Genomic DNA, 25071 nt, shown 5'->3' on the forward strand with positions numbered 1-25071 from the left:
TTGGTAAATGTTTTAACAACTGGCTCTCCAGGGGAGAAAAAAAAAGACATGATTTGTAGCTTTGCCAAGAAGTATAAAATACTTCTACTAATCAATGAGAGTGGAACTGGAACAAATGCACACCATTATGTATGAATTCCACCACACAGATGCCATAGACATAAATAACCTCAGGAGCATCAATATAATAAAGGCAGGAAATGTTAAATATGAATATTTTAATATATTGTATATAATTATACATTTATATATTTTATATATTTATATAACGGCTGCATTTAACAAGCAGCTCTCAAGATGAAAATTTTATTGATTGATTTTGAAAGACAGAATCTCAAATCTGTCACCCAGACTGGAGTGCAGTAGCATAACCATAGTTCATTGCAGCTTTGATCTTCTGGGTTTAAGCAATCCTGCCTCAGCCTCCTGAGGAGCTAGGACTATAGGCACATGTAACCACACCCAGCTAATTTGTTTTATTTTTTTGATTAAGTGGTGGGGTCATACCATCTTGCCCAGGCTTGTCTAGAACCCCTGACCTCAAGCAAGTTTCCCAACGTGGCCTCCCAAATTGCTGGGATTATGGGGATGAGCCACTGTATCCAGCTCAAAATGACAATTTTCTAAGCTGGTATGAGCTAACCCAGCATACCACTGGTGTCCCAAAGATGGCAAGATATTACTTTTCCTTTTGATGGTTTATAATATAGATAAACTATTGAAATATGCAGCAGGAATTTGAAGGACTTTGGATTATTAATAAGTGACAAGCACATAAATCCTTTGAGCATGCCGGGGAATAACATGGGGTTGTTTTGCTTAATTTTAAAATACATCTACATATAGCAATGATCATCAAGCTTTATAATTTCAACTGATTTTTTTCAAACTTTAACTAAGAGTGATCTCAAGCCCAGGGTGTGGTCCATGCATGAGGTGACAAGTGGAATGAAGCATGTGACTGTCTTCCTTCCCACCTGGGTATCCTGGACAACTCTTACCAGATTTCTGGGACAGGGGAGAGGAGGGTAACTTGAGCAGCCAGGTAAACTTCTAATGATTTGGACCCAGGTGCCAGGACTTAATTTAATTTTTTCTATCCAGCCAAGTATTAGTGGAGAAGATTTAAACAAACTCATTGAGAGATTGCTTCCACTGCCATCTCCAGCTTGGTGACATTGGTGCTCAAAAGACTGAGAGGCTGGGAGTCTTTGCTTGCCTCCTTCTCCCAGCTTTACCTCTGGTAGCACTCGGAGCTTTCCATCCCGAGCGGCCTGTCTTGGGCAGGAGCTACAAAAGAATAAAACCCACACAGGCACATGTTTCATCCGCTATGATCAGTTGCAGCAATGATTCATTCTGAGAGCTTACACAGGCTTTGTATTTCTCTGCCATTTAATGGCCCTTTAGAGAACAAAGAGAAAAGACCTACTAGTTCTGGCCATAAGTTGGTGGAGGCAGTTAAGACTAGTGTCTAAGGCTTAGGGCAGCGGTTCTCAACCTGTGGGTTTACGACCCCTTTTAACTGTATTAAAGGGTTGCAGCATTAGGAAGGTTGAGAACCACTGGCTTAGGGAATATGTATTTTTATTTTTGTCTCCTATTCATGAATAAAGAATTTGATGTTCAACAAATACTAATTGAAATTGTCCTTTTTTTTGAGACAAAGTCTCCCTTTGTCACTCAGCAAAATGCCATGGCATCATAGCTCACAGCAACCTCAAACTCTTAGACTCAAAAGATCCTAAGACTCAAAAGATCCTCTTGCCTCAGCCTCCCAAAAAGCTAAGACTATAGGAGCCCACCACAATGCCCAGCTATTTTTTTCTTTTTTTTTGTAGAGACAGAGTCTCACTGTACCGCCCTCCGGTAGAGTGCCATGGCGTCACATGGCTCACAGCAACCTCTAACTCTTGGGCTTACGCGATTTCTCTTGCCTCAGCCTCCCGAGCAGCTGGGACTACAGGCTCCCGCCACAACGCCCGGCTATTTTTCTGTTGCAGTTTGGCCGGGGCTGAGTTTGAACCCACCACCCTCGGTATATGGGGCCGGCGCCCTGCTCACTGAGCCACAGGCGCCGCCCTATTTTTTTCTTTTTTTAAGAGATGGGGGTCTTGCTCTTGCTCAGGCTGGTCTTAAACTCCTGAGCTCAAGCAATCCAGCTGCCTTGGCCTCCCAGAGTGTGAATGTGGGTCTTAAATGAAACTCTGCACTGAGTGCCAGGCTGTACAAGAAGCAGTATGGCCATCTCTGAAATGAGGCTGTAGTTAATGCTGTTTGGGGACCTCCTGCTCTTCTGGGCCTTTACACGGAGTGTTTAGAGGATGTGTCCACCCAGTGAGAGAAGATGATGGATGCCTGTTGCTTTAGTCTTTTTGTGATTATTTTGCTTTCTGTGGAGAGGGTGAGGGCTCTGACCAGGCACCTTCTCATAAGATCTGGCTCTGCACACAGTCAATACACTGTTTGGGGCACTTCAGAAGCTCTCGGCAGAAGGGCAGGTGAGGGCTCAGGGTTATGAAAATAGTTTTGGGACTCCCCCTGCCTGGGGTCTCAAGGAGGAAGACTATTCTTAGGAGATGTCTCTGCCGTAGAGGAGCCTTTCTTTGACACTTGGCTTGAAGGACTTCTTTTTGAAAAAGAGGTTTGGATTAGAATCAAAATCCTGAACTGCAAAGAGACAGCCAATTCAGCTGCTGGGTGGGGTTCCAGCCAAGGAGTCAGGCCCTGCCTTTCGGTGCCCCAAACAGGGTGGGAAGGGACTCTTGGCCCATGGTTCCATAATTTGGTGGGATGCTGGAAGCCAAGGTCATAGTCCATGCCCCCTCTGCTCATGGAGGAACCATGAATCAGCCTACCCGGCTCCCTACTGCTCTAAAAGCCCAGCACCGACAATCATAGGGAAAGCAGGAAGACGGGCAAAGGAAGCTGTAGAAAAATAAACATTTCCTTGCATTTTGCTTGGAACAGAACAGCATTTCTGGCATGTTAATCGCCATAGAATCGCCCCCAACCTCCCCCTGCTCTGTTTTCCTCCTCTTGTGTCGAAACGGATTCTTTCCTTACCTGATGGGAGTCCAGGGTGCATCCTGTGGAAAAACAGGAGCAAGATGTAGAAGGTAAAAGCCAAGCAGCCAAAGATCACGCCACAGACCAGGAAACTATAGCTGCCCTGAGCCTGGAATATCTGCCAAAGGGGAAAACACAGAGATAGGGCCATTAAACCTTCATTGGAAGATGGATTGTGGGAAGCGGCCTTCACACCAAGGGACAGAAACCTGGGGAGGAAGAATGTCTTGGCCTTGGTTCACGGTTATGTGTCTGGAGGGAGTAGAAGTCCTGCTCTCATTGGGCAGGAGTTGGATCTGGTAACCTCCTATAGTCTCAGCTCTGTTCTGGAACCTTCCGAAAAATCTCTATATCAGCATTGAAACTTAAGTCCTAGTAGGTATTCCTAAACCCTAACCAGAACTTTGCAGGGGATAATTTTTTTAACCTTTTATTATGAAAATGTAAACCCTATGTCAGAGTAGTATATGGAACTCCCACAGACCCTTCACTCAGCTTTAGCAATTAGTACCAATTCATCTGCAGCTTTCTGCTTCTTCGCACTGGGTTACACTGAAGCTAATCCCAGACATGACATCATTTCAGGGTGGAGGGTGTCATAAGACGGAGCTCTCCCTCCTCATCCAGCAGGGTAAAAGAGAGAAGAACGTCTGTAATGCGGAGGGAGATTCTGGAGATAGAAAGACATGGGTGTGATGTCATCTCCACCAGTTACTAGAAGTGGGAGTGACCTTAGACAAGTTGCTAACTTCATGTGAGTTTCAGTGTCCTCTGTTGTAAAAGGGGGAGTAATAATCTACATTATAGTTTTTAATGAAAAGTAGATGTTAGTGTATTTTTCCTCTGGTGGACAAATGAAACGTGAGTATGTTCAAAGAGAACTAGGAGAGGCGGCCCTTGGTCAGGGCAGGAAGCTGGGCCCCCTGCAGGGCAGCTGGGAGAGGTGGGATAGGGAGTGGGCAGTTGAGAAGGAATGGAAAAAGAACTTTGCAGCTTTAACCCATCTCAGGCTCTGAGAGCTACACAGCATTCCCACGGGCCCCCTCTGGCCTGGCTCCCAGATGTGGCTTGTGTTTGCTTTGGACTTTTCCACGCATCCGTTCACGTCTCCAGATCCCACATTTGGAGGCTCAGCTTTCATGGCTGGCTTGAAAACGGAAACAGGTAACATCAGCCCAAGGGCCCTGCTTGCTCTACAGAAGACTCAGGAAAGAGACAGTTGGGGTGCAGAAGGTAGCTGGCTGGGTCTTCTTGCCTGCTCTATCCACCCTCCCTTAGAGATCCCCACATACCGAACCAACCAGCATCTGCAGGACCATCTCGCCAATTCCTGCTCCTGTCACCAGCACTGTGGTCGCACAGCCTAACAAAAAGAGAAGGGATTGGTTTGGTAAAAGAAAGTTAAAAAGACTGAGGACAGGCTTGGCACCTATAGCTCCTTGGTTAGGGCTTGGCCACATACACCAGGGCTGGCAGGTTCGAACCTGGCCCGAGCCTGCTAAAACAACAATGACAACAACATAGCCGGGCGTTGTGGCATGTGCCTGTAGTCCCAGCTACTTGGGAGCCTGAGGCAAAAGAATCACTTGAGTCTAATAGTTTGAGATTTCTGCGAGCTGTGACATCATAGCACTCTACTGAAGGTGACATAGTGCGACTGTCTCAAAACAAAACAGAGGACGCAAGTCAGCTGTCATAATCCAGGTTTTTTCTGGAAAACCTTTGGAAAATGGTATGGCAAAGAGGACTACTCTAGATTACTAAAATTTCTTGGATATTAGACTGTATTTTCTTGTCTTTTTTTTTTTTTTGTAGAGACAGAGTCTCACTTTATGGCCCTCGGTAGAGTGCCATGGCCTCACACAGCTCACAGCAACCTCCAATTCCTGGGCTTAAGCGATTCTCTTGCCTCAGCCTCCCGAGTAGCTGGGACTACAGGTGCCCGCCACAACGCCCGGTTATTTTTTTGGTTGCAGTTTGGCCGGGGCCAGGCTTGAACCCGCCACCCTCGGTATATGGGGCCGGCACCTTACCGACTGAGCCACAGGCGCCGCCCTAGACTATATTTTCTTTTCTTTAGACAAAGTCTCACTCTGTCACTCTGGCTAGAGTGTCCTGGTGTCATAACTTACAGCAACCTCAGATTCTTGGGCTCAAACAATCCACTTGCCTCAGCTTCCTGAGTAGCTGGGACTATAGGTGTGGGCACCACACCCAGCTAATTTTTCTATTTTTAGTAGAGATGGGGGTCTCGCTTTTGCTTAGGCTGGTCTCAAACTCCTGAGCTCAGATGATCCACCGACCTTAGTCTTCAAGAGTGTTAGGATTACAGGCATGAGCCACCTCTCCCTTATTTTTCTTCCTTGGTCTGAAACCTTCAATTGGTCACAACTATTTCAGGGTAAATTCTACACTGATAAGCCTCACATTCGGGGCTCTACCCAATCTGACCACCACCTATCTTTCCAGAAAGATTTCCTGATGTTCTCAGGCCAGCTCTTTGCTGCAGACAGACCAGTGACTTGCCACCTGCTCCTGATGAGTGGCCATGTGGCGCAGACCTTCAGAGCCTAAGCTTCAGAATCAGACTTGGGTTCCAAGCCCAGCTATGTCACCTACTAGCCACATGACCTTAGAAGTTCTCTAACTTCTCTAACTTTTCCCTCTCTGTAAAATGGGCATCATGACACCTCTCCACAGGATTGCTGTGTGGCTAACTCATGCAGCAAATGCCCAGTGCCTGCACAGTGCTGGCAGGCAGTAACACTCAAGACCAGACTGGCTCTCTGCTTAAGCCCTTTGACACCACCTTCAGGATAAGGTCCAAGTGCCTTCATGCGGTCTGCAGGGCCCTTGAGAATCTGTCTCTGTCATAACTCAGGCTCATCTCCCATGCTACCTGCTCACAGCCAGCCCACCAGCCAGAATAAACTGTCTTGATTTCCTGACCTGCATACTCATCCTCATCTCCAGCTCTGACATATGCCTTCCCTCACTCCTGAACATCCCTCTTCCTCTTCTTTTCTGGAAAATTCCCATTCATCTTGTAGGTCCTAGTTTAGATTCCCATAGCAGTCTCCTTCCCTGTCCCTGTGCCTGTCTGAGTTGCTCCTCTTGCTCTGACAGCCCCTGCACCTGCTCTCTCACCCCACTGTCTGCTGACTGGCTAGCCTTCCCTATTAGGCCGAGGTCCAGGGAGGACAGCCATGCCTTGTCCTTTAGCTCAATAGCATCTACCAGCTTGTAGCCCAGTGGCTAACACATGGTAGACCCTGATTTTTGAGTACAATGATCATCACTCTGGGCTTCCTGTTCCTTCAAGCTCTGTTAGTCTCACTTGTGTTCAGACCTGTCTCTGTGCTTGTGCTCTGTTCACGGCCCCACCCCTCCCAGGAATGCCTTTCCAGATCCTGGGCCAGCTCACACCTCGACTCCTCCATGAACCTATCTCTAAATTCAACACTGGCTACTCCCATCTCTGAGTTCTAGTGGCACCCAACCATTTGTTCCACTCAGGAGGGTCTTCTGTGCCCTGGGTACTGCAATCAACACTGAGGATACTCAGGTGAGTGAGCACCTGTAAGCCAGCTTTGAGGCTACATCAGGAGCCCTACATTTTCTCTAAAGCACAAAACGATCCTAAAAAGTAGGGTTTTCCATCCTCCTTTTGCAGATAACAAAACTGAGGCTCAGAGAAGGGAAGGAAATGGAATTGTCAAGGTCACAAACCCAGTAAAACCTGTGAGCTCAGGGCAATCCACCCGCCTGGCACCCAGGTGTGCTGATGACGTCCCTGTTCTCTCCCTTCTCCTTGCTGGGAGTGTGTTGTCTAGGAGAGGGAGTGGATAATGCAGGTACAGAGGCCTTTAGATGGGTGAAGCGTGAGAGACAGGTGCAGGGTGAGGGGCACACCTTTCCAGTGGGAACCAGAGAGGTCTCCTGGTGGGTGGGGTGGGACTTGAGTTGGGTCTGGAGTGACAAGCAGGCAGCTAAAGGTGTGAGACACGGTAGAGAGGGCATTTCAGGCAGACGATGCTCAGGTGCCAAAGTAGGGACAGTTTGGGGTTTTGTTCGTTTGTTTGTTTGAGACAGTCTCCCTCTGTTGCCCTCAGTAGAGTGCTAGGGCATCATAGCTCACAGCAACCTCAAACTCTTGAGCTCAAGTGATCCTCTTGCCTCAGCCTCCTGAGTAGCTGGGACTATGGCACTTGCCACAACCCCTGGCTATTTTTAGAGAAGGGGTCTCACTCTAGCTTAGGTCTTGAACTCTCCAGCTCAGGCAATCCGCCCACCTCAGCGTCCCAGAATGCTAAGATTACAGGTGTAAGCCCCCGGGGCCTGGCCTGGGACAGTTTTTGTGCCATCAGAGAACAGCAAGTAATTCATGGCTAGAATTCAGGCTTGGCGGGGTAGCAGGGAGAACATAAACTGAGGAGAAAGGCACTCCCTAGGAAGGTCTGAGGATGCCCCCAGCAGCAGCATGGGGAGTGGCTAGTCCGAATCACCTAGCAGCTCTGGACCAACTGCATCAGACTGGGAGGTGACACCTAGTCCCTGAGTTCTGTTACCAGTGCTCCAGGTGATCTCAGCATTTCGCTGCAGGGCAGAGTGGAGGCAGGGAGACCAGCCCAGATCTATCTTCAGGGATGGAAGTGATTAGACTTGGAAAAGCTGGGCACCGTTTACCCAGCTTTTCAGGAAAGATAAAGGCCTAAACTTAGGCAGGGACAAGGCGAAATGAAAAGAAGAGGATGGATTTGAGTGACTCTTCGTAGGCAGAATTAATCAATAGAACTTAGGGCGCTGGCCACATACACCAGGCTGGTGGGTTCAAACTGCCATTTTTTTTTCCATTTTTTTTTTTTTCTTGAGACAGAGTCTCACTTTGTCACCCTTGGTAGAGTGCCGTGGTGTCATAGCTCACAGCAACCTCAAACTCTTGGGCTCAAGTGATTCTCTTGTCTCAGCCTCCTAAGTAGCTGGGACTACAAGTGCCTAGCACAAGGCACAGTTATTTTTAGAGACAGGGTCTCACTCTTGCTCAGGCTGGTCTCAAACCTCAGGGCAATCCACCCTCCTCGGCCTCCCAGAGTGCTAGGATTTATAGGTGTGAGCCACTGTGCCCAGCCTAACCTACCATTATTAAACTCTAATTAATTTGTTGAGCACTTAAAAACTCTGTGGGATACACTGTGTGACATGCGATAGCAACATTATTTCACTACCTCATTTATTCCCTTGAGTCTTAGACATTTTGATGTCTGAGGAAAGAAGGAGTCAGAGCATGCTTGAGCCCTCACCCCTGGGAGCCGGTTGAATAGTTGTTGCTGTGTCTAGGATGAGCTTGATGGGGAGAGGTTGTGTTTCCTTGGGTGTGTCCCGTGAGTCCCAGCACAGTGTCCCAAGTAGCAGAATGATGGGCTGGATGATGAGTGAATGGATGATGTGACTTCTGCCTTCAAGTTTTTATCAGGGCCAGTCGTGATTCAACTGGACTTATACCAGGCCTACCCTGATTTGGGCCATGGGTAGTACTCCCAACTCAGAGGAGTCAGAAGCCAAAGCAGCTCAAACCTATTTGATTAGTTGGTTCATTCTTTTTGTTATTGTTTTTGTTTTTTGGTCTCCCTCTGCTCACAGCAACCTCAAACTCCTGGGTGCCAGCAATCCTCCTGCCTCAGCCTCCCAAGTAGCTGGGACTACAGGCACACCACCCTCCATTCCTGGCTAATGTTTTTATTTTTGGTAGAGACAGGGGTCTCCCTCTTGCTCAGGCTGGTCTCAAATTCCTGACCTCAAACTAACCTGCCTGGGCCTCCCAGGGTGCTGGGACTACAAGCATGAGCCACTGTGCCCAGCCTGGCTGTCTCATTCTATCACATGAATTGTTTTTCTTCTAAATTATAAACATTTAAACAGCTTATGGTATGATCTCATATGCTCAGAAGGGATCTGGGAGGAAACAAACTGTTAAGAGGGTTATTTTTGGCTACTTTCACTTACTGTTCTAAAATATCTTCTATTGTTTGAGGATTTTTCAGGGAGCATATACTACTTTTATAACAAAAAGATTTTCCATTTTGAAAACAAACAAAAAATGTGTAGATTTATCATAGAAAATATTTTATTCTTTACAACTGATGACGCCATGTTGTAAAATTATTTGGGTCCCATCCTTTAATTTCAACGATCCAGACTGCCCACATCCCCCATGGCTGTGAATAACTGAGCAGGGCGCAGCTCCAATTTCTCTGACTCTACCTGTACAGCATTTCCCCCACTCCTCTCTAAAGAAATTGCTCATTTCTGGGTGGTACCTGTGGCTCAAAGGGGTAGGGCACCAGCCCCATATGCCGGAGGTGGTGGGTTCAAACAGAGCCCCGGCCAGAAACTTAAAAAAAAGAAATTGCTCATTTCATGTTGGTTTCCCAGCCTCTAGGGGGTCTCTAGTTACTCCCAAGGGTCACATTAAATGTTCAAAACATAATTATTTTTAATTAACTCATTTAAATTTTTTTTTTCCTGCTATGTGCACTTGGGGGAGCAGGGAAAGAGGAAGGAGATTAGTCAAGAGAATTAGAGGTTTCTGACACCAAAGAAGCTGTATTACAACGTCAAACAGACCTCTATGCTTTGACAACATCCACAACAGGGCAGGGAGAGACTATTACTGATAACGAAATTATAAAATGCCTCTCCTTTGTTACAGGTTTTCCCATACAGCTTCACCTTTCTTTGAATTTGGCATTTCCAGCACGTGCGTGTTACACAAAATGTCAGTTGCAGGTCAGCAGACACTGCTATGGGGAAAATACACATAGAAAAGAAGCTTAACTGCCTCTCTGTGGGCTGAAATCGTATCAGAATGGAAGGAACCCAGTGGGTGAGAACCACCCCTGCCTGTGACTCCCTTCCCACCCAAGTCAGGAGGGAGCATTCATTTCTATGAGGAGGTAGGGTAGTGATCTCACTGGGAGGTGGTGCTAGCCTAGAATAGCACAGAAAGATGGGGCCCAGTGGTGGGAAGTGGCGCCCCACCGCAGAGAGCATGCCTCTTTCCTCCCTGCCCCGGGACACTCACCTCGGTACTGGAGTGTGTCCTCAGTGTAGGCCAGCATGCTGGGGAAGGTGCTACTGAGGAACAGGCCCAGACTTGCTGTCCCCACGAACAGGAAGACGACATTGTAGGAGAAAATAAGCAGCACCAGGAATGTCATCACCACGCCGACCTGTCACAGCAGACGTGGGGGCAGTCAGAATTTGGGAAAAACCAGACATCCATCGCAAGAGGAAAAACCAGAAGTCTCCTGACTTTAGTTTTGGCTTCAGTCCCAGGAGCAGTGCTATGTAACCAGCGCACCGTCATGTGGACGAGGTGGGAACTGCAACATTCCTAGCAACGTTCTGGTATCCACAGAGGAAGAGCAGAAAGGAGAGACCATCTACACACCTTCACAGATGACCCACCATACCCACACATGCTTAATAAGCCTTTGGTGAGTGAATGCTGCCTGGTCTCCAGATCTTATCTGTAACTACAAGAAAGTCATCTAAGCTAATATCATCTCTCTCTGCCCTGCAGGCCCTGGGGTGGGGTGGGGTTGGAGGTATGAGAGCCCTCTCCTACTCTAAAGAGGAGCTGCTTCTCTTCCCCTAACAGCTGAGAGTTCGTGGGGGCTAAGAGTACACAGAGAAGGCTATTATATTGCAGAACAGGGATGGTGGCTACAGGGTCCCCACTCTCTTGGGAATCTAAGCCAGCCTCCCCGGGAGAGGGTCAGTGGCTGAGGCAACCAGCTTGGCTTCCCCTAGAATTGTGCACATTCCTGTGGGCAGATTCTAGCCTGGGTTGGAGAGCTCTGTGGTGGGCTGACAGGCCCTGAAATCTTTCTAGTTCGGTAAGGATCTGTGTCACATAAACATATTTTAATTACTATAACCCTAAGTTATTTAGACATGTGCTTATGTCAATATTGAATACAGATAATTTTTAGGCAAAATGCATCTGGGAATAAACCCAGCCAGCACAAGATTTGCAGTAAGTTGCCCTGGTAGAGTGCGGTGGCAACATAGCTCACAGCAACCTCAATCTCTTGGGCTAAAGTGATCCTCTTGCCTCACTCAGCCTTCCTAGTAGCTGGGACTACAGGCACCCGCTGCAACACCCAGCTAGTTTTTCTAATTTTTATTTATTTATTTTTTTTTTGAGACAGAGCCTCAAGCTGTCACCATAGATAGAGTGCCGTAGCGTCACCGCTCACAGCAACCTCAAATTCTTGGGCTTAAGCAATTCTCTTGCTTCAGCCTCCCAAGTAGCTGGGACTACAGGCGCCCACCACATACCCCGGCTATTTTTGTTGTTGTTGTTGTTGTTGCAGTTGTCATCTTTGTTTTAGCTGGCTTGGGCCAGGTTCAAACCCTCTAGCCTTGATGTATGTGGCCAGCACCCTACCCGCTTAGCTATGGGCACGACCAGTTTTTCTATTTTTTTTTTTGTTGTTGTTGTTGTTTGTTTGTTTGAGATAGAGCCTCAAGCTGTCACCCTGGGTAGAGTGCCATAGCATCACAGCTCACAGCAACCTCCAACTCCTCAGCTTAAGCGATTCTCTTGCCTCAGCCTCCCAAGCAGCTGGGACTATAAGCACCTGCCACAAAGCCCAGCTATTTTTTGGTTGTAGTTGTTAATTGTTGTTTAGCAGGCCGGGGCTGGATTCAAACCTGCCACCTCTGGTGTATGTGGCACCTTAGCCGATTGAGCTACAGGCGCCGAGCCCAGTTTTTCTATTTTTGGTAGAAACATGTCTCACTCTTGCTCCGGCTGGTCTTGAGCTCCTCAACTCAGGGAATCCACCTGCTTCAGCCTCCCAGAGGGCTAAGATAACAGGTGTGAGTCACCATACCCAGTCCCTACTATGTTTTGTTTTTGTTTTTGTTTTTTACCAACTATGGAAACTTGAAGTAGTTGATCTCTCTGATTCTTAGCTGTCTAATCCTCTAAATGGGGATAGTTTTAACAGTTATACTAAAGAGTGGTAGTAAAGTAATATAAATGAAGGGGCTCTGTAAAATGTAAAGCTTTAGGCAAATATTAGTCCTAGGGTTCATGTGTGGGCTTTTTCTTTTCTCTCCAGAGATAAAAATCTTCTATAGAAGCCTATAGCTTTGAGGCAAAATGTCACCTAGATGGGGACATCTGTTTCTAGAAAAAATAATCATACAGAGGTAGAAGGCATGCAAGGAATCGTATCTCATCCAATCCCCACATACTCTGCTTGTACCTGAGGAAATGGGCATGCAGAAAGGAAGGGACTTTCAGAGGGTCTCTGCCAGACCCTCAGTCTCTGCCACAAGACCTCCGAGGTGGAAGGTCAGACTCAGAGTCCTTTCCGAGATAGACTTCCTGCCCTGGAGAGGGACCAGCCACAAAACAGTGGCTCAAGGAAAGAAAGACCGAAGACTCCTTTCATGTAGTAAAAATAGGAAAGCAGTTAACATACGTATGGTTCTAAAGGTAACGTCTGTCTTTGGTGCAGAAGATGATCCCACGGCTCCATTTGTTTTTCTTTCTTCCTCCTCTGTTCATTTTCTCAATGCTGGAGTGGCCCAGGATTCTATGTTTTGGCTTTTTTTTGAGACAGAGTCTCACTATGTCACCCTCAGTAGAGTGCTGTGGTGTCACAGCTCACAGCAACCTTCAACTCTTGGACTTAAGAGATTCTCTTGCCTCAGCCTCCCAAGTAGCAGGGACTACAGATGCCTGCCACAATGCCTGGCTATTTTTTGGTTGTAGTTGTCATTGTTGTTTAGCTGGTCTGGGCTTGATTTGAACCCACCAGCTCTGATGTATGTGGCTGGCACCCTAGCTGCTGAGTTACAGGCACCGAGCCTTTTTTTTGATACAGGGTCTCACTCTGTTAGCTGGGCTAGAGTACAGTGTAATCATTGTAGCTCACTGCAGCCTTGAACTTCTGGGCTCAAGCAATCATTCCACCTCAGCCTCCTGAGTAACTGGGACTACAGGTATGCCCTATCATGCACTCTAGCCTGGGCAACAAAGTGAGGCTCTGTCTAAAAACTAACTAATTGGCTTGGCACCTGTAGCTCAGCAGCTAGGGCACCAGCCACATACACTGGAGCTGGTGGGTTTGAATCCAGCCTCGGCCTGCCAAACAACAATGACAACCACAACCGAAAAAAAAAAAAAAATAGCCAGGCATTGTGGCAGGCACCTGTAATCCCAGCTACTTGGGAGGCTGAGGCAAGAGAATCGTTTAAGCCCAAGAGTTGGAGGTTGCTGTGAGCTGTGACGCCAGAGCACTCTACTGAGGGCAACATAGTGAGACTCTGGCTCAAAAAAAAAAAAAAAAAACTAAATAAATAAATAAAATAAAGTCATCTTTGCTTCCTCCCTCCTGTGCTTGGGTCAGTAGCAAGTGCTGTCTACACCACCTCAAAGGACATTTTATATATATACATATATATATATATTTTTTTTTTTTTTTTTTTTGAGATAGAGTCTCATTCTGTCTTACCAGCAAGAGTGCAGTGTCATATTATGATAGGTTACTGTGACCTCAAACTGCTAGGCTCAAGTGAGCTGGGCCTATAAGTGTGTACCCCGATGCCCAGCTACTTTTTTAGTAGAAACGGGGTCTCTCTCTTGTTCAGGCTGGTCTCAAACTCCTCAGCTTCATCAGTCCTGCTGCCTTGGCCTCCCCATGTGCTAGGATTATGGGCGTGAGCCACCGTACCCAGTCCATTTTAAAATGTTTGTATCTCTCTAGATCCATGCTGACCACCCCACACAAGGTGCCTCCCTCTCATTTTGGGACTATGATAGCAGACATCTCGGTAGCCTCCCTGCTTTACTCCTGGCCCTACAGTCTGTTCTTCCGCAGAACTATTGGAATGCACTTTTAAAATGGACTGAAGATCAAATTCATTCTCTGCTTAAAACCTTCCATCAGCTTCCTGCCCACTCAGAATAAAATCTAAAACCAGGCCTACAAACACTGTAGGATGTAGCCCTCTGCATGCCCAGCCTCGTCCCTTTCTGCTACCCCTCTTACCCTCCCACCATGCTCCCCTCACCCTCCTCTTTGGGGGCTTCTGAGCTAGCAGCACCCTCTGCCAGGACTTGCTCCCCTTCTGCCTTCATGGGACTGGCGCCTTCTTGATATTCAGTGCTCCGCTTTCAAGCCTAGGGCAGATGCCAGGGCTTGCTCTCCTCTGTCCCCACTCCCTCTCACCAGCTGGCTACCCCACATCCAAGGGGGATGTACATCCCACATGTACATCCACATGTACCTAGAGACAGTTACCCTGAAAATCTCTAGATCTGAGGAAGTGTGAAAGATACTCAACTGCCTTATTTTAGCGTTGTTAGCAGAAAACTGAATATGCCTAGGGTGAACTATCACTCTGCCTGCCAACTCTCCTCCTACGCAGCATAGCCCCTGCATCAGCCTGTGATTCAGCTGGGCTCTCAGCCTGCTTCCCTGCTGCCCCGGCCCACTCACCCACCCTCTGTGCAGGACACACCCTCAAGCTGCCCCAGCCAACCTAACTCCCAGAAGGCAGGACCCCTTGCCTCATAGAACTCTGCAGCCTGGCTATCCCCAGCAGGGTTATGTACATGGAGCCAGGAAGTGGTAGTTGAGCTCAGGAGAATGCTGAGCACAGGGTGACCAATACCTTAAGCATGAGAGGGCTCCTTGGAAGTAGTCAGGTGAATATGACAGTTACCTGCACATGGAGGCTTGCTCAGAGTGCCTAGCAAGAGTACTTGGAAAGATTCCCAAAGGATTCAGGGCCAGGCCCCCTTCACACCTCCTGCATCAGAACCTCTGAGGTAGAGGCCCAGGAACTTGTATTTTTTAAAAGCACCTCTGCTGAGTTTCATGTATTTGGGAGTCTCTTGCTCTAGGACAGCATTTTCCTAAACTTGTTTGATAGTATGACTCCCTGGAGGTGCTGGTTAAACATAGAGATGGCTCCCCCAGGATGTTCTGATTCACTCAGTCTGGGTTGGGCCCAGGAATCTGATTTTCTTTTTAAAAAATCAAATCGGGCTTGGTGCCCGTAGCTCAGTTAGGGTGCCAGCCACATACTCGGAGGCTAGTGGGTTCGAGCCTGGCCTGGGCCTGCTTAACAACAATGACAAATGAAACAAAAAAACAGCCAGGTGTTGTGGCAGGCACCTGTAGTCCTAGCTACTTGGAAGGCTGAGGCAAGAGAATCACTTAAGCCCAAGAGTTGGAGATTGCTGTGAGCTGTGATGCCATGGCACTCCACCGAGGGCGACATAGTAAGACTCTGTCTCCAAAAAAAAAAAAAAAAAACAAAAATCAAATCAATGGAGGTGTTTATGGACAGTGCTTAACACAGGCAGATGCTTCGCATCTTCCTTATTCTCCCAAACCAGAGTCCACCCATCTCCTCTGAGCAACTTCCCTGTGTCCTGTCTAGAAGAAGATGCCAGGCTGGCCACCACTTGTGCCTGTGCCCTTCCTCTTCTTATTTCTCAGACTTCCAGAACCTTCCACCTCCCTGCATCCCTCTACCCCTGCTCCACGGATGGAGCCTTCTTCCCTCTTGAGCTCAGCACTTTCTTCATCCCTCCTCTGCCCCTCCGCTGCCCCAGCAGGGCCCTCCTTGCTCAGTTACTGTCCCACAATGGTACTTACACGGACTCCTCGTCCTCACAGCCATCCTCCCTCTACCCTCTGCCCACAGATAGGCTCCTGCCACCCGGAGTCCCATCAAACATAGCTCCCTTCAACTCAGAAGTATTTGCAGAGAAATCTTCCTCAGGCTCTTGAGTTTGGTTTCCACCCACCAAATCCTCTCATCTATGTTGAACTGAAAGTTCTTTCTTAAAAGTCTTCAATCAGCAGGAGGTCAAATCTAAGGGCCTTTCTCCCTGGGATTTGCCCCAGCATATGTCCAAACCCAAGCAGTTTCTCTGCTAGAAACTCAACCAAGGAAGTACTTTCTTACAGTGTACTGAGATGCTTGGAAAGGTGGTGAATCCTTGTCACTGGAGGAATTTAAGCAGACTCTGTGGGCCCCTTGGAAGGGTTGTCACAGAGGTGATTCAAGCCTAGCTTCAAGACTAGATAGTCTGTAATCTGGACCCCTTTGTTATAGATGGTGACACAGAAGCACACCAGGGCAAGAGTCTCAACCCATTGCAAGGGCCTAGACCTCCTGCCTCCCAGGCAGACCAGTTCTTTAAAGGTTCATCCTACATGCCGGTCTGGCTACTAGAATCACCCAGGAGAGACAAAAAATGCAAGTCCCCAGGCCCTAGCCCAGAGGTAGTGATTCTGAAGGCTGGGGCATCCTTGGCCTCCACTGGCCAGAGGGCTCTGACCAGCTGGGCACCAAGGTAAACATGGGAGGGCCAAGGCCAACCCCAGCTCCCCTCATACTCCTGGCAGGCTGTCAGCTGGAATCTGCACCACACACTTCCTACGGCCCTTTCCTTTTATAGTTTTAAGAGCATAAAATCAAAGGACCAGAGAGGTGGAGGAACTTTTGCACGGTCACCAAAGCAGGCTCCGCCTCCCTTCTTTATATCCTCCTCCCCCTCTCCTCCCTCCACTTCTACATGTCCACTTGCTGGCAGAGTCCAGTCCTGGGCACAGGTCTCAGCACAGTGGCAGGGCCAGGAGTAGACGGCTCTTCTGGCTCTCTAAGAAGGAAACGGAGGCCCTGAGCCACTTACCACGTTGATGAGAACCATGGTGGCTGGCTTCACTCTGGAGGAGATGGGAATGGAGACCAGCCGGCCCAGGGTGATGAAACCCCAAAAGAGGCTGGGCAGGTAACCTGCCTCCTTGTGTCCAACAGACAGGGGCTTCTCCACAGCATAGCTGTACACAAAGGCAGAATATGCCCCCTGTGGAGAGACCAGGCCCTGTTGAGCACAGCAACCCCACCAGAAAATGACCCTCACAAAGGAAGTCCCAACTGGGCAGATGTGGCTAGAAGAGGACCTTCCCCATCCCAGAGGCCCGCCAAGGGTGGGCTTGGAGCCACAGCCATCCAGCAAGCTCAGACCTCAGCTAGGAACAGGTCCTGGGGTGCCACAGCCTACAGACCACACCTATGGAGACCTGGCATTACAGCAATGTGTCTCTGGATCTCCACAGAGGGTCCCCTCGGGGCCTGGGCAAACAGGCGCTGCTCCCAGCTTCAACCACAGCAGAGTGTCACTAGGCCTTATTTACGAGGTTTCTACAAAAAAATTCTTGTTGAAGGAAAGTTGCTGCAGGTAAAAAGAAAAAAAAATGTGTGTACAAGCATCTTGTTTCACAGATGAGAGAGCACGGAGAAGTGACTTGCCTAAGGTCACAGTGACTGCTGGAAGTCAACCAGTACTGTCGCGAGTACTTGCCTCCAGGTCATTTAAATTTGGGGGGTGGGGCTCTCTCTGGAGAGTCCCTCACATGGCAATCAGTTAATTTGGCTCTCAAGACTGTCTTAACCTAATCTTGACAGGTTTCTGGAATAAGATACTCAATAGTGTAACAGATGTCACTAGTAGAATGAACAGCTGGGCCTAAATTCTGCCTGTAGCTTGTTTGACATTGGCTTGAGAAGCCCAGGTTTATAATTTATTCCGGGAAGCAAAGTATCCTAGAGTCTGTATGGTATGACCTCTAATTGGAGGAACAGGGCACTGCCCTTTCAAACATGTGAGTAGCCTGCACTTGGTAATGACCCCAAAAAGACCCCTATCTATTGTGTTAACAGAAATAAAAACAATTGGCTGGGATGATCCTGGAGACAGTCTACCCCGGGACTTTAGATTAAATTTTGAATCACCCTGATGCTCCCCTCTTTCTCTTGCCAGCCCCAGGCTTGGGGTGGAAAGTCCTCCAGTAAGGGGCACACTTTGAGGCAGGCTCACCGTCAACCCATCCGTCATGAACAGGACCAGAGCGGCAGTGATGTGGATGGCGAAAAAGGAATAAGGGGCTCCTCTGAAGTTTCTCCTCTGGCAGCAGCTGAACAGGTCCTCGTGTCCTGGGGGTGGCATAGGAAGAACAGGGGTGAGTCTCAGCTTCGTTCCCCTCCCTCTACATGCCCTGGGGACGTGGCTGGCAGCCTGAAGAGCCCTGGCATGAGGCGGCCACTTCCTGCCTCTGCCTTCTCTAGCTTTCTATTAGGAACAGCCCCTGTCCATCTCCTAGTCCTGGTGAAACCAAGGCTCAGAGGTCATGTAACTTGCCCAAGGCAACCAGGCAGGGCTGGGCAGAAAGGAGGTGGGAGCCAGAAGTTCACTTTCCTCATTCTTTTAGCCAAGATGGTTGCTTCATCTCCTGCCTCGTGACACCATCAGGGACAAGGTGTTTCCCTAACCATTATCCCCTGTCATCTAGGTGTACCCTCTCCAGGGAAGGGGTTACCAGGGAAGCCTCAACATGAGTCTGTATAGGAGCATGAAAGTTCATCACAGCTCCTACCTGGATGTTGCTGAAACTTTGGGGGCAGTGAGGAGACATCTTCCTTCTCAGGAGGCTGTGTCTCCAGGGCGAGCTCATCTGCAGACAGGAGCAGGGGTGTCCTCTGGGGGCAGGTCAGCAGCCGTTCCTTGGACAGCAGAAATAGCACAGCCATGGGCACTGGAAGCTGGGAAGAGAGGGTCAGGCCCACTGCACACACCTCCAATGGTGGGGCGGCACACACAACTTCTGCATAGATGGTGCATCTGGGGTCTCTTCCAAGGGTCCTTAGGTAAGAGCTGTCCCATTCCCACCTAGTAATCCAAGTGCTTTGACTAGGGCTGGAGGTGGGAGTATTGGTGTAATTGCTGCCCAACATTAACCACACCCGTTTCCCCAAAGACAGATATTTGTCACACCAGGCCTCTGTTGGCCCAGGAGAGGTGCCAGAGGTAAACTCATTTCTAACACCTTATCCTGAGCAGTGCTGGAACATGGCACCTCACACTCCTTCATGCTGGTAGAGCACGTGATGCTTTATAGTTTTGTCTTTGTGCATCACACCTCTATAAAATCTGCTGGGGGGAGGATTATTATGCCCATTTTACAGATGAGACAACTGAGGTTCAATATTATGACTTAGTCATAACCTGGTAGAAGGGGAGGAGACCTGAGAGGTAAACTAGAGACCCGGAGAGTAGAATTGCCTGGTCACACGGCGGACTAGGGGCACAGCTAGACTGGAACCTGACATCCCAATTCTTCCAGCACCATCTGTGTCTAGGTCTATCCAGGTGTTGTTATATTCTAGCATGGTATGGAGGCTCTCCTCAGGAACTTGATGGAGTCCTTTTGATTGAGAAATGCATGTTTATAAGCACCGCCCACAGACAAGCCCAGTGTTCAGTTCACTGTTATTTACATGAAGCCACTTAGCTTTTACTTGAACTCCCCAGAGCAATGGGAAGTCTCCTGCTTCTGAGGTTGCCTGGAGAAGCCTCCACCACCTTCCTCAGGTGCACCTGCCTGTGACTAACCACTCTCTCTGCCAGGAAATGCTTCAAATCTAACTGCTGCCCTTCTGGCTGCGACTTTAGCCCAGTTCCTTTCGCTTGGGAAAGAAAGGACGCCTAGGGAGCTGGGGAAGTCTTCCAGAGGCTGGTGAGAGGGCCTGGATAATGGGCTCCTTTGGGCTTACACGAGAAGTCGATAGGGTAGAGGCGCCAGCCAAGGTGACTGCCAGCACCTGCCTGGAGCTGCTCTGGGGGAGCACCTCCCTCATCTCCTAGCGGCTGGCTGGCTCTTACCAGCATTTTCCCCAGTCACCTGACAGGACTGAACGACAAAAAACCACCCCAGTGTCGACACCTCCCTTAGGTGACCTTGGGAGCCTTTCTGCACACTCAAAAAATAAGGTCAGACATGACTCCTGCCAGCAATAAGCCCACAAATTGAGCCTGAATGGAGAGACACCGTCCCTGCCCTAAGGGAGTCCTGGCTCTGATGGGGGAGACACAGCCCTCCCTCCAAACTGATGGGGGAAACAGGAAACCTGCACACAGAGACCTACAGTGGCAGAGTGCCTGGGTAGAAGCCAAGGGGAAACAGCTGTAAAGAGGCGTGATCACGCAGGTGGGGCTTTCCAGGGAGGTGGGTGTGGGAAGGGCTTCACAGAGGATTGGCTGGCATCACTGCAGGAACACACGCAATTTTATAAAAATCCCATTCAAGGAAGGCAGCCCCACCCTAAAAGTCAGAAAAAGCCAGGTGCGGCGTGCATGTTGTGTGCGCCCACGTGCACGCCCAGCCCCCATTTTCTTCTGTGGTGGACTGTTTTATTTTCGGACACAAACCAATGGAAAAAGTCCGGAAATCCTGCAGCAAACAAAGTCCCTCCAGTCTGCATATCGTGGGGCAAGAGAGAACAAACCTCAGGCTTAAGCTGGACCTTATGGTTTCCCGGGCCAGGAGTCCTAGGCTTGAGGTTGTACTGACAGTGCGCCTTCCCTTCACAGGTCCCTGTTGCAGGCCCAAAGCTGCCTTGTTCCTAAAACAATGGCTGGGCATAGGAAGAGAGGGAAGCAGCAGAGGGAAATGGGTGCATTTCTGAGCACCCCGCAGTGAAGATTCCAGAACAGGAGCGGAAAGTTACAAAGGAAAAATGGGCAGTGATGCTGGGGTAGCAGGTGGATGGTCTGTGCTGGGAGTTGGGGCATCCAACCAGGCTGTGCCTCATAGTAGCCCTTTATCAGGGCCTTGAGCCAATGTCAGTACAACCCTGACCCCATCCCCCAACATTCTATGCTGCTCATTGGAAATGGTGGTCTCCAAGGCGCCTTCCAGTGCCACAGGTGTGGCATCACTGAGCAGCTGTGGCGCTTGAGTCCTGCCTGCCTGCTCCTGCAGGGCTGACAAGCCCCCCTGGTACAAAGAGAGGTTTAAGCCACTGTGATAAGGAGCATGGTGCCTCCCATCCCACAGCCAGGCCAGTAGTCCCCTGGAAATCTCCCCATCCCCAGGCCCATGTTGGGCCCAAGCCACAGGGCCAGGGCTGCTCTGGTATTGCTGGCGGTCCTTCCCAAGCCAGGCTAGGAGGGGAAACGGAGTCTCCCACCTGGGCTAATATGGGGAAGCCCACTGTGGATTATAGAGCACCAGAGAAGGTTTCCAGCCAGAGGCCAGAATCATTGCTGACTTGGCTGGGGCATATAAAGGGGCTTCAGAATCCAACCCAATCACAGAACAAGGCTGTCTCTCTGCTGTTCCCACTACAGGCTGCCTTGGCAGGCAGGGCCCATCAGTGGTCATCTGTCTATCCCTCTATCCTTCACAGAAGTTCCCCTGACAGCAAAGCAGGGGAGAATCCCACCAGTGATGAAGGACCACCCCCCGCCCCCCGGAGAAGAACTTAATATTTCCTGCCATAAGCTGTTCCAGGGTCTACTTCCTCTGGTCATGGAGGTTTCCAAAAAGAGCTGATTTCCCACAGAGCCTCTGGTGACTTGAAAGTTGGCTCTAATTCCCACTGTGCTCAGCTTTATCTTTCTTGAAAACTGCAATCACAGAGGTCACAAGAGGACCTGAGAGGTGATCCCTGGATCAGTTTTCCCACCATTTTGCCTCCAGGATGGTAAACCTCAGCCCCGGCATATTTCTCACAATCTGAAGACTCTATATTGGGCGCTGAATGGACCGAGTAGTGTGGACTGTCCACTAGCTCCCCACCTAGACTTCTCTGGTGACACTCACATTGATGAGGGCCATGATCCATAAGGCATAGGACACTCGGGTCCCCACCCCATCCTTCGGGGACAGCCCAGGGAGTGTCTGGTTGGACCAAGTCTTGGTCTCAGCATGGTGCTGGCCCAGTACCCTGGAGGCGTGGAACAGGTGACTTCTGGAGGTGGTGTTGATTGTGCTATTGGCAGGCAAGCAGTTGGCCTCAGACAGGAAGGGGTCGGCGATAAGGGGGCTCAGCAGAGCACCAAAGCCCACGAAGAAATGGAGCACCTGGAAGAGGAAGGTGGGGGATGTGGCTCAGTCTTTAGTCCAAGGAAGCTGTATCCTGGCCTTCTGCCCACAGTGTGCCAGCTGTCCCTGCCCCACCTTGTGCCCCATCCAAGAGCCTCATCCTGGCCCCAGAGTGGGAAGCAAAGGGGACAGGAAACAGGAGAAGTGAGGAAAGGTGACTGTCATCCACATTCAACCACCTCATGGCCTGAAATGACTCAGGGGGCCAGTTCCCTCCCTCCTTGTCTCTTTCTCAATCTTAACTCCCAACTAGGGCTGTTCTCCATATTAGCAGCTTCCAGCTAACACCCCAAAGGGAAGGGCTAGATGGGAATACTGGATCCTGGGAGACTAGCAGGAGAAGGAGAAAGAGATAAGTAGGGGAAGGAGACAGGAAGGAAAACAGCAACCCTCACCCCCATCGCACCACATTTCCAGTTCACAAAGAACTTTCTCTTATGAGCAGTTAGGTTCCTGTAACATGATGAAGTGCACGCTGCTTAGAGGTGAGAACGCCCAAGTCCAGAGGCACTAAGTAACTGCCCAGTGCGGCCCACTGGTATGTGGTCATGCAGGGCAGACCCGTCAGTGTTCTATATGAGTCACCAGTGGGCCCAGGGGGAACAATACCCAGGGGAGGGGCTGGGAGAGATAGATGGAACCCAAGGAGCACCCCGGCCCTCCCCACCACTCAGGGCACGCCTGTTGCCTGGCTTACCTGGAGGAAGACAGCCGAGTCCTTCTGGTACATCCTCACCAGCTGCATGTTGGCCACAGTGTCGATGCAGCCCATGGCCAGGCCCGCCAGTGCCATGACTGAAGCTAGAACCTTCACATCACGGCAGAAGGGGATGACGGCGAACACCAGGGAGATGGCCAGAGAAGACGTGAAGAGGGCCCACAGCGACTGGGCCAGGCTGGAGCAGGGAGGGTGGTGTCAGGGGAAGCAGCTGGAGCCCTTCAAATGAAGCACTCCTCCCCTGCCCTCCCCCTGCTGGGTTGCCTGGGGAAGACAGGCATTTCCTACCCTCAGGTGGAAAGGGAAGGGCGCTGAAGAAGCAGCTCCCTCACGGTTAGCCACAGGCTGCAGGTAAGCCAGTTGACATTGTCTGTCTCCTCAGATAACAATCTCTACCTCACAGGGTTGCTGTCAGAATTCCAGACACTATGGAGTGTGGCCCACAGTCCACGCTTCATAAACTCCAACTACTATTTTTTTTTACTTATAAACAATTTTATGTTGTTTCCTTAAACCTTAAATTGTTTACTTAAAACAATTAAATGCAAAAATATTTCCCATCCCGCTCAAAGAAGCTGCTGTGAGTCTCTTAAAAGAAGTTCTCTATCAGCAGGTGGGACCCGAGATGGAGCCTGGGCCTGGAACGCCCTGAGCTGGCAGCTCCTCTTGCCCAGGGAGAGGTGCTGGCTGCAGTACGCCCCCTGCTCCTCTTCCCATGTTCCTCCACTTGGTAAGGCAGCTATTCCCTTACATACTAAGTAACTGCCCAGTGAGGCCCAGCTGGTATGTGGTCATGCTGGCCCCAGAGCAGGAAGCATCCACCAGGCCTGAGCCACCTGCACCAGAGCCCAGGTATTTAGGTAAATTGGCAGCTCCTCTAGCAGGCAAAAGGTGCAGGTTCTGTGTCTGGAAATGTCTGGAAGAGAGACCCTGTGGCCAACACCACTGAGAGATGTTGTGACCCTGTCCCTTTTTCAGACAATAGAAAAGCCCACTTAGGCCAGGGATGGTGGCTCACACCTATAACCCCAGCTCTTTGGGACGCCGAGGCAGGAGGATCACTTGAAGCCAAGACTGTGAAACCCGCTTGGGCAACATAACAAGACCCTGTCTCTACAAAAAAAAATAATAAAGAAATTAGCTGGGTGCGGCGGCATGTATCTTATAGTCCCAGCTACCTGGGAAGCTGACACAGGAAGTGAGCTGTGATGACACCACGGCACTCTGGCCTTGGTGACAGAGTGAGACATTGTCTTAGTCTTAAAAAAAAAAAAGGAAGCCCACAGAAGGCAGGCTGAGGGCCTGTTTGTCCATGAGTGAGTGAGTGGTGTGTCTAAGGCTCTGTCACGGTCTGCTTGGGACACTCTGCCCAATGACCAGTCTGTCAGAGTAAAGATTAAAGCCTTTTTTTCTGGGACTAGTCTGAAAGGCTAATATCAGGGAGAAGAGAATAGGCAGCAAGAAGGTTCTGGAAGATTCTGGAGGAACTTCTTCAGATTATAAAAGTTGCAGAGCCCCTGGTCAGCCTCTAGGTGGGCTGCTGGACTTGGAGAGGTGGGAGGTGAGGGAGCAGGTGGGGGCAAAAAGACCTGGGTTTCCAGCACACTGAAGAGGGAGGCCCCCAAGTGGGGGCCGTTCCCAGGGCTCTTTGTCTTTGAACCCCTTGGCCCTCAGCATTGGCCTTCAGCAATCGTATCTTGCTTTATCTTTGATTAAATCCTTTATCAGAACGCTCTGCAGATAGCAGCAGTTCGTTATTTTCCCTCTCTCTTTTCTAGGCTGATCTGTTAGGGAGATTACTGAATAAGACCCCTGCCTGCTCCCAGCTCAGGACTGGGTGTGTGAGAGAAGAGGGTACATCTATAGCAAGACCAGCTGTTCAGAGGAAACCAGGGAGGGCAGCACTGTGGGGAGGCCTGCTCAGGTCCTTCCTGAGCTTCTGGCTCTCCAGGGGGTTCCTGCTCTGTCAGTCCCCAGTGCTGAGAGCCCAGGCTGCACAGTGCCCTGTCCTGCCCTGTGCCAGTCACTGTGTTCCCCCTATGCTTCTGTGTCCTGCAGCACAGCCACCTCCTCCTTGATACCCAGCACAGAAGCGATGCTGACACCCACTACACAGGTTGATAAAAACAGCAGACCTCTCTCATAGTATGGAGTTCTCTTTCCCCCTTCCTTTCCCTAGACGAGACAGACTAGGCAGCCTGCTGGGTAGTGGACGTCAGGGTCAGCAGGAAGGCACCTATTTGTACATGCAAATGTTTGTCTATCGACCTTGGGACCAGGACTGATATTTCCATCACCTCA

At 49.7% G+C, this 25071-nt stretch overlaps 1 protein-coding gene across 1 annotated transcript in view; it reads right to left on the bottom strand.

Moving 5' to 3' along the window:
* Positions 1-203: 203 nt before the first annotated feature.
* The window catches only part of MFSD4A (major facilitator superfamily domain containing 4A), a 33962-nt gene continuing 9094 nt past the window's right edge, over positions 204-25071 (bottom strand). The window contains exons 2-10 of the mRNA XM_053607529.1: positions 22750-22948; positions 21771-22031; positions 18543-18708; positions 17987-18102; positions 16799-16972; positions 10151-10298; positions 4362-4432; positions 3067-3187; positions 204-1290 (exon numbers count right to left, since the gene is read on the bottom strand). Of these exons, the coding sequence (XP_053463504.1) occupies positions 1235-1290; positions 3067-3187; positions 4362-4432; positions 10151-10298; positions 16799-16972; positions 17987-18102; positions 18543-18708; positions 21771-22031; positions 22750-22948 (1312 nt within the window). The 3' untranslated portion in view covers positions 204-1234. The remainder of the gene's footprint in view (positions 1291-3066; positions 3188-4361; positions 4433-10150; positions 10299-16798; positions 16973-17986; positions 18103-18542; positions 18709-21770; positions 22032-22749; positions 22949-25071) is intronic.

The sequence above is a fragment of the Nycticebus coucang genome, chromosome 10 (genome assembly GCF_027406575.1).
Source record: "Nycticebus coucang isolate mNycCou1 chromosome 10, mNycCou1.pri, whole genome shotgun sequence".
In the NCBI taxonomy this organism is placed as follows: domain Eukaryota; kingdom Metazoa; phylum Chordata; class Mammalia; order Primates; family Lorisidae; genus Nycticebus; species Nycticebus coucang.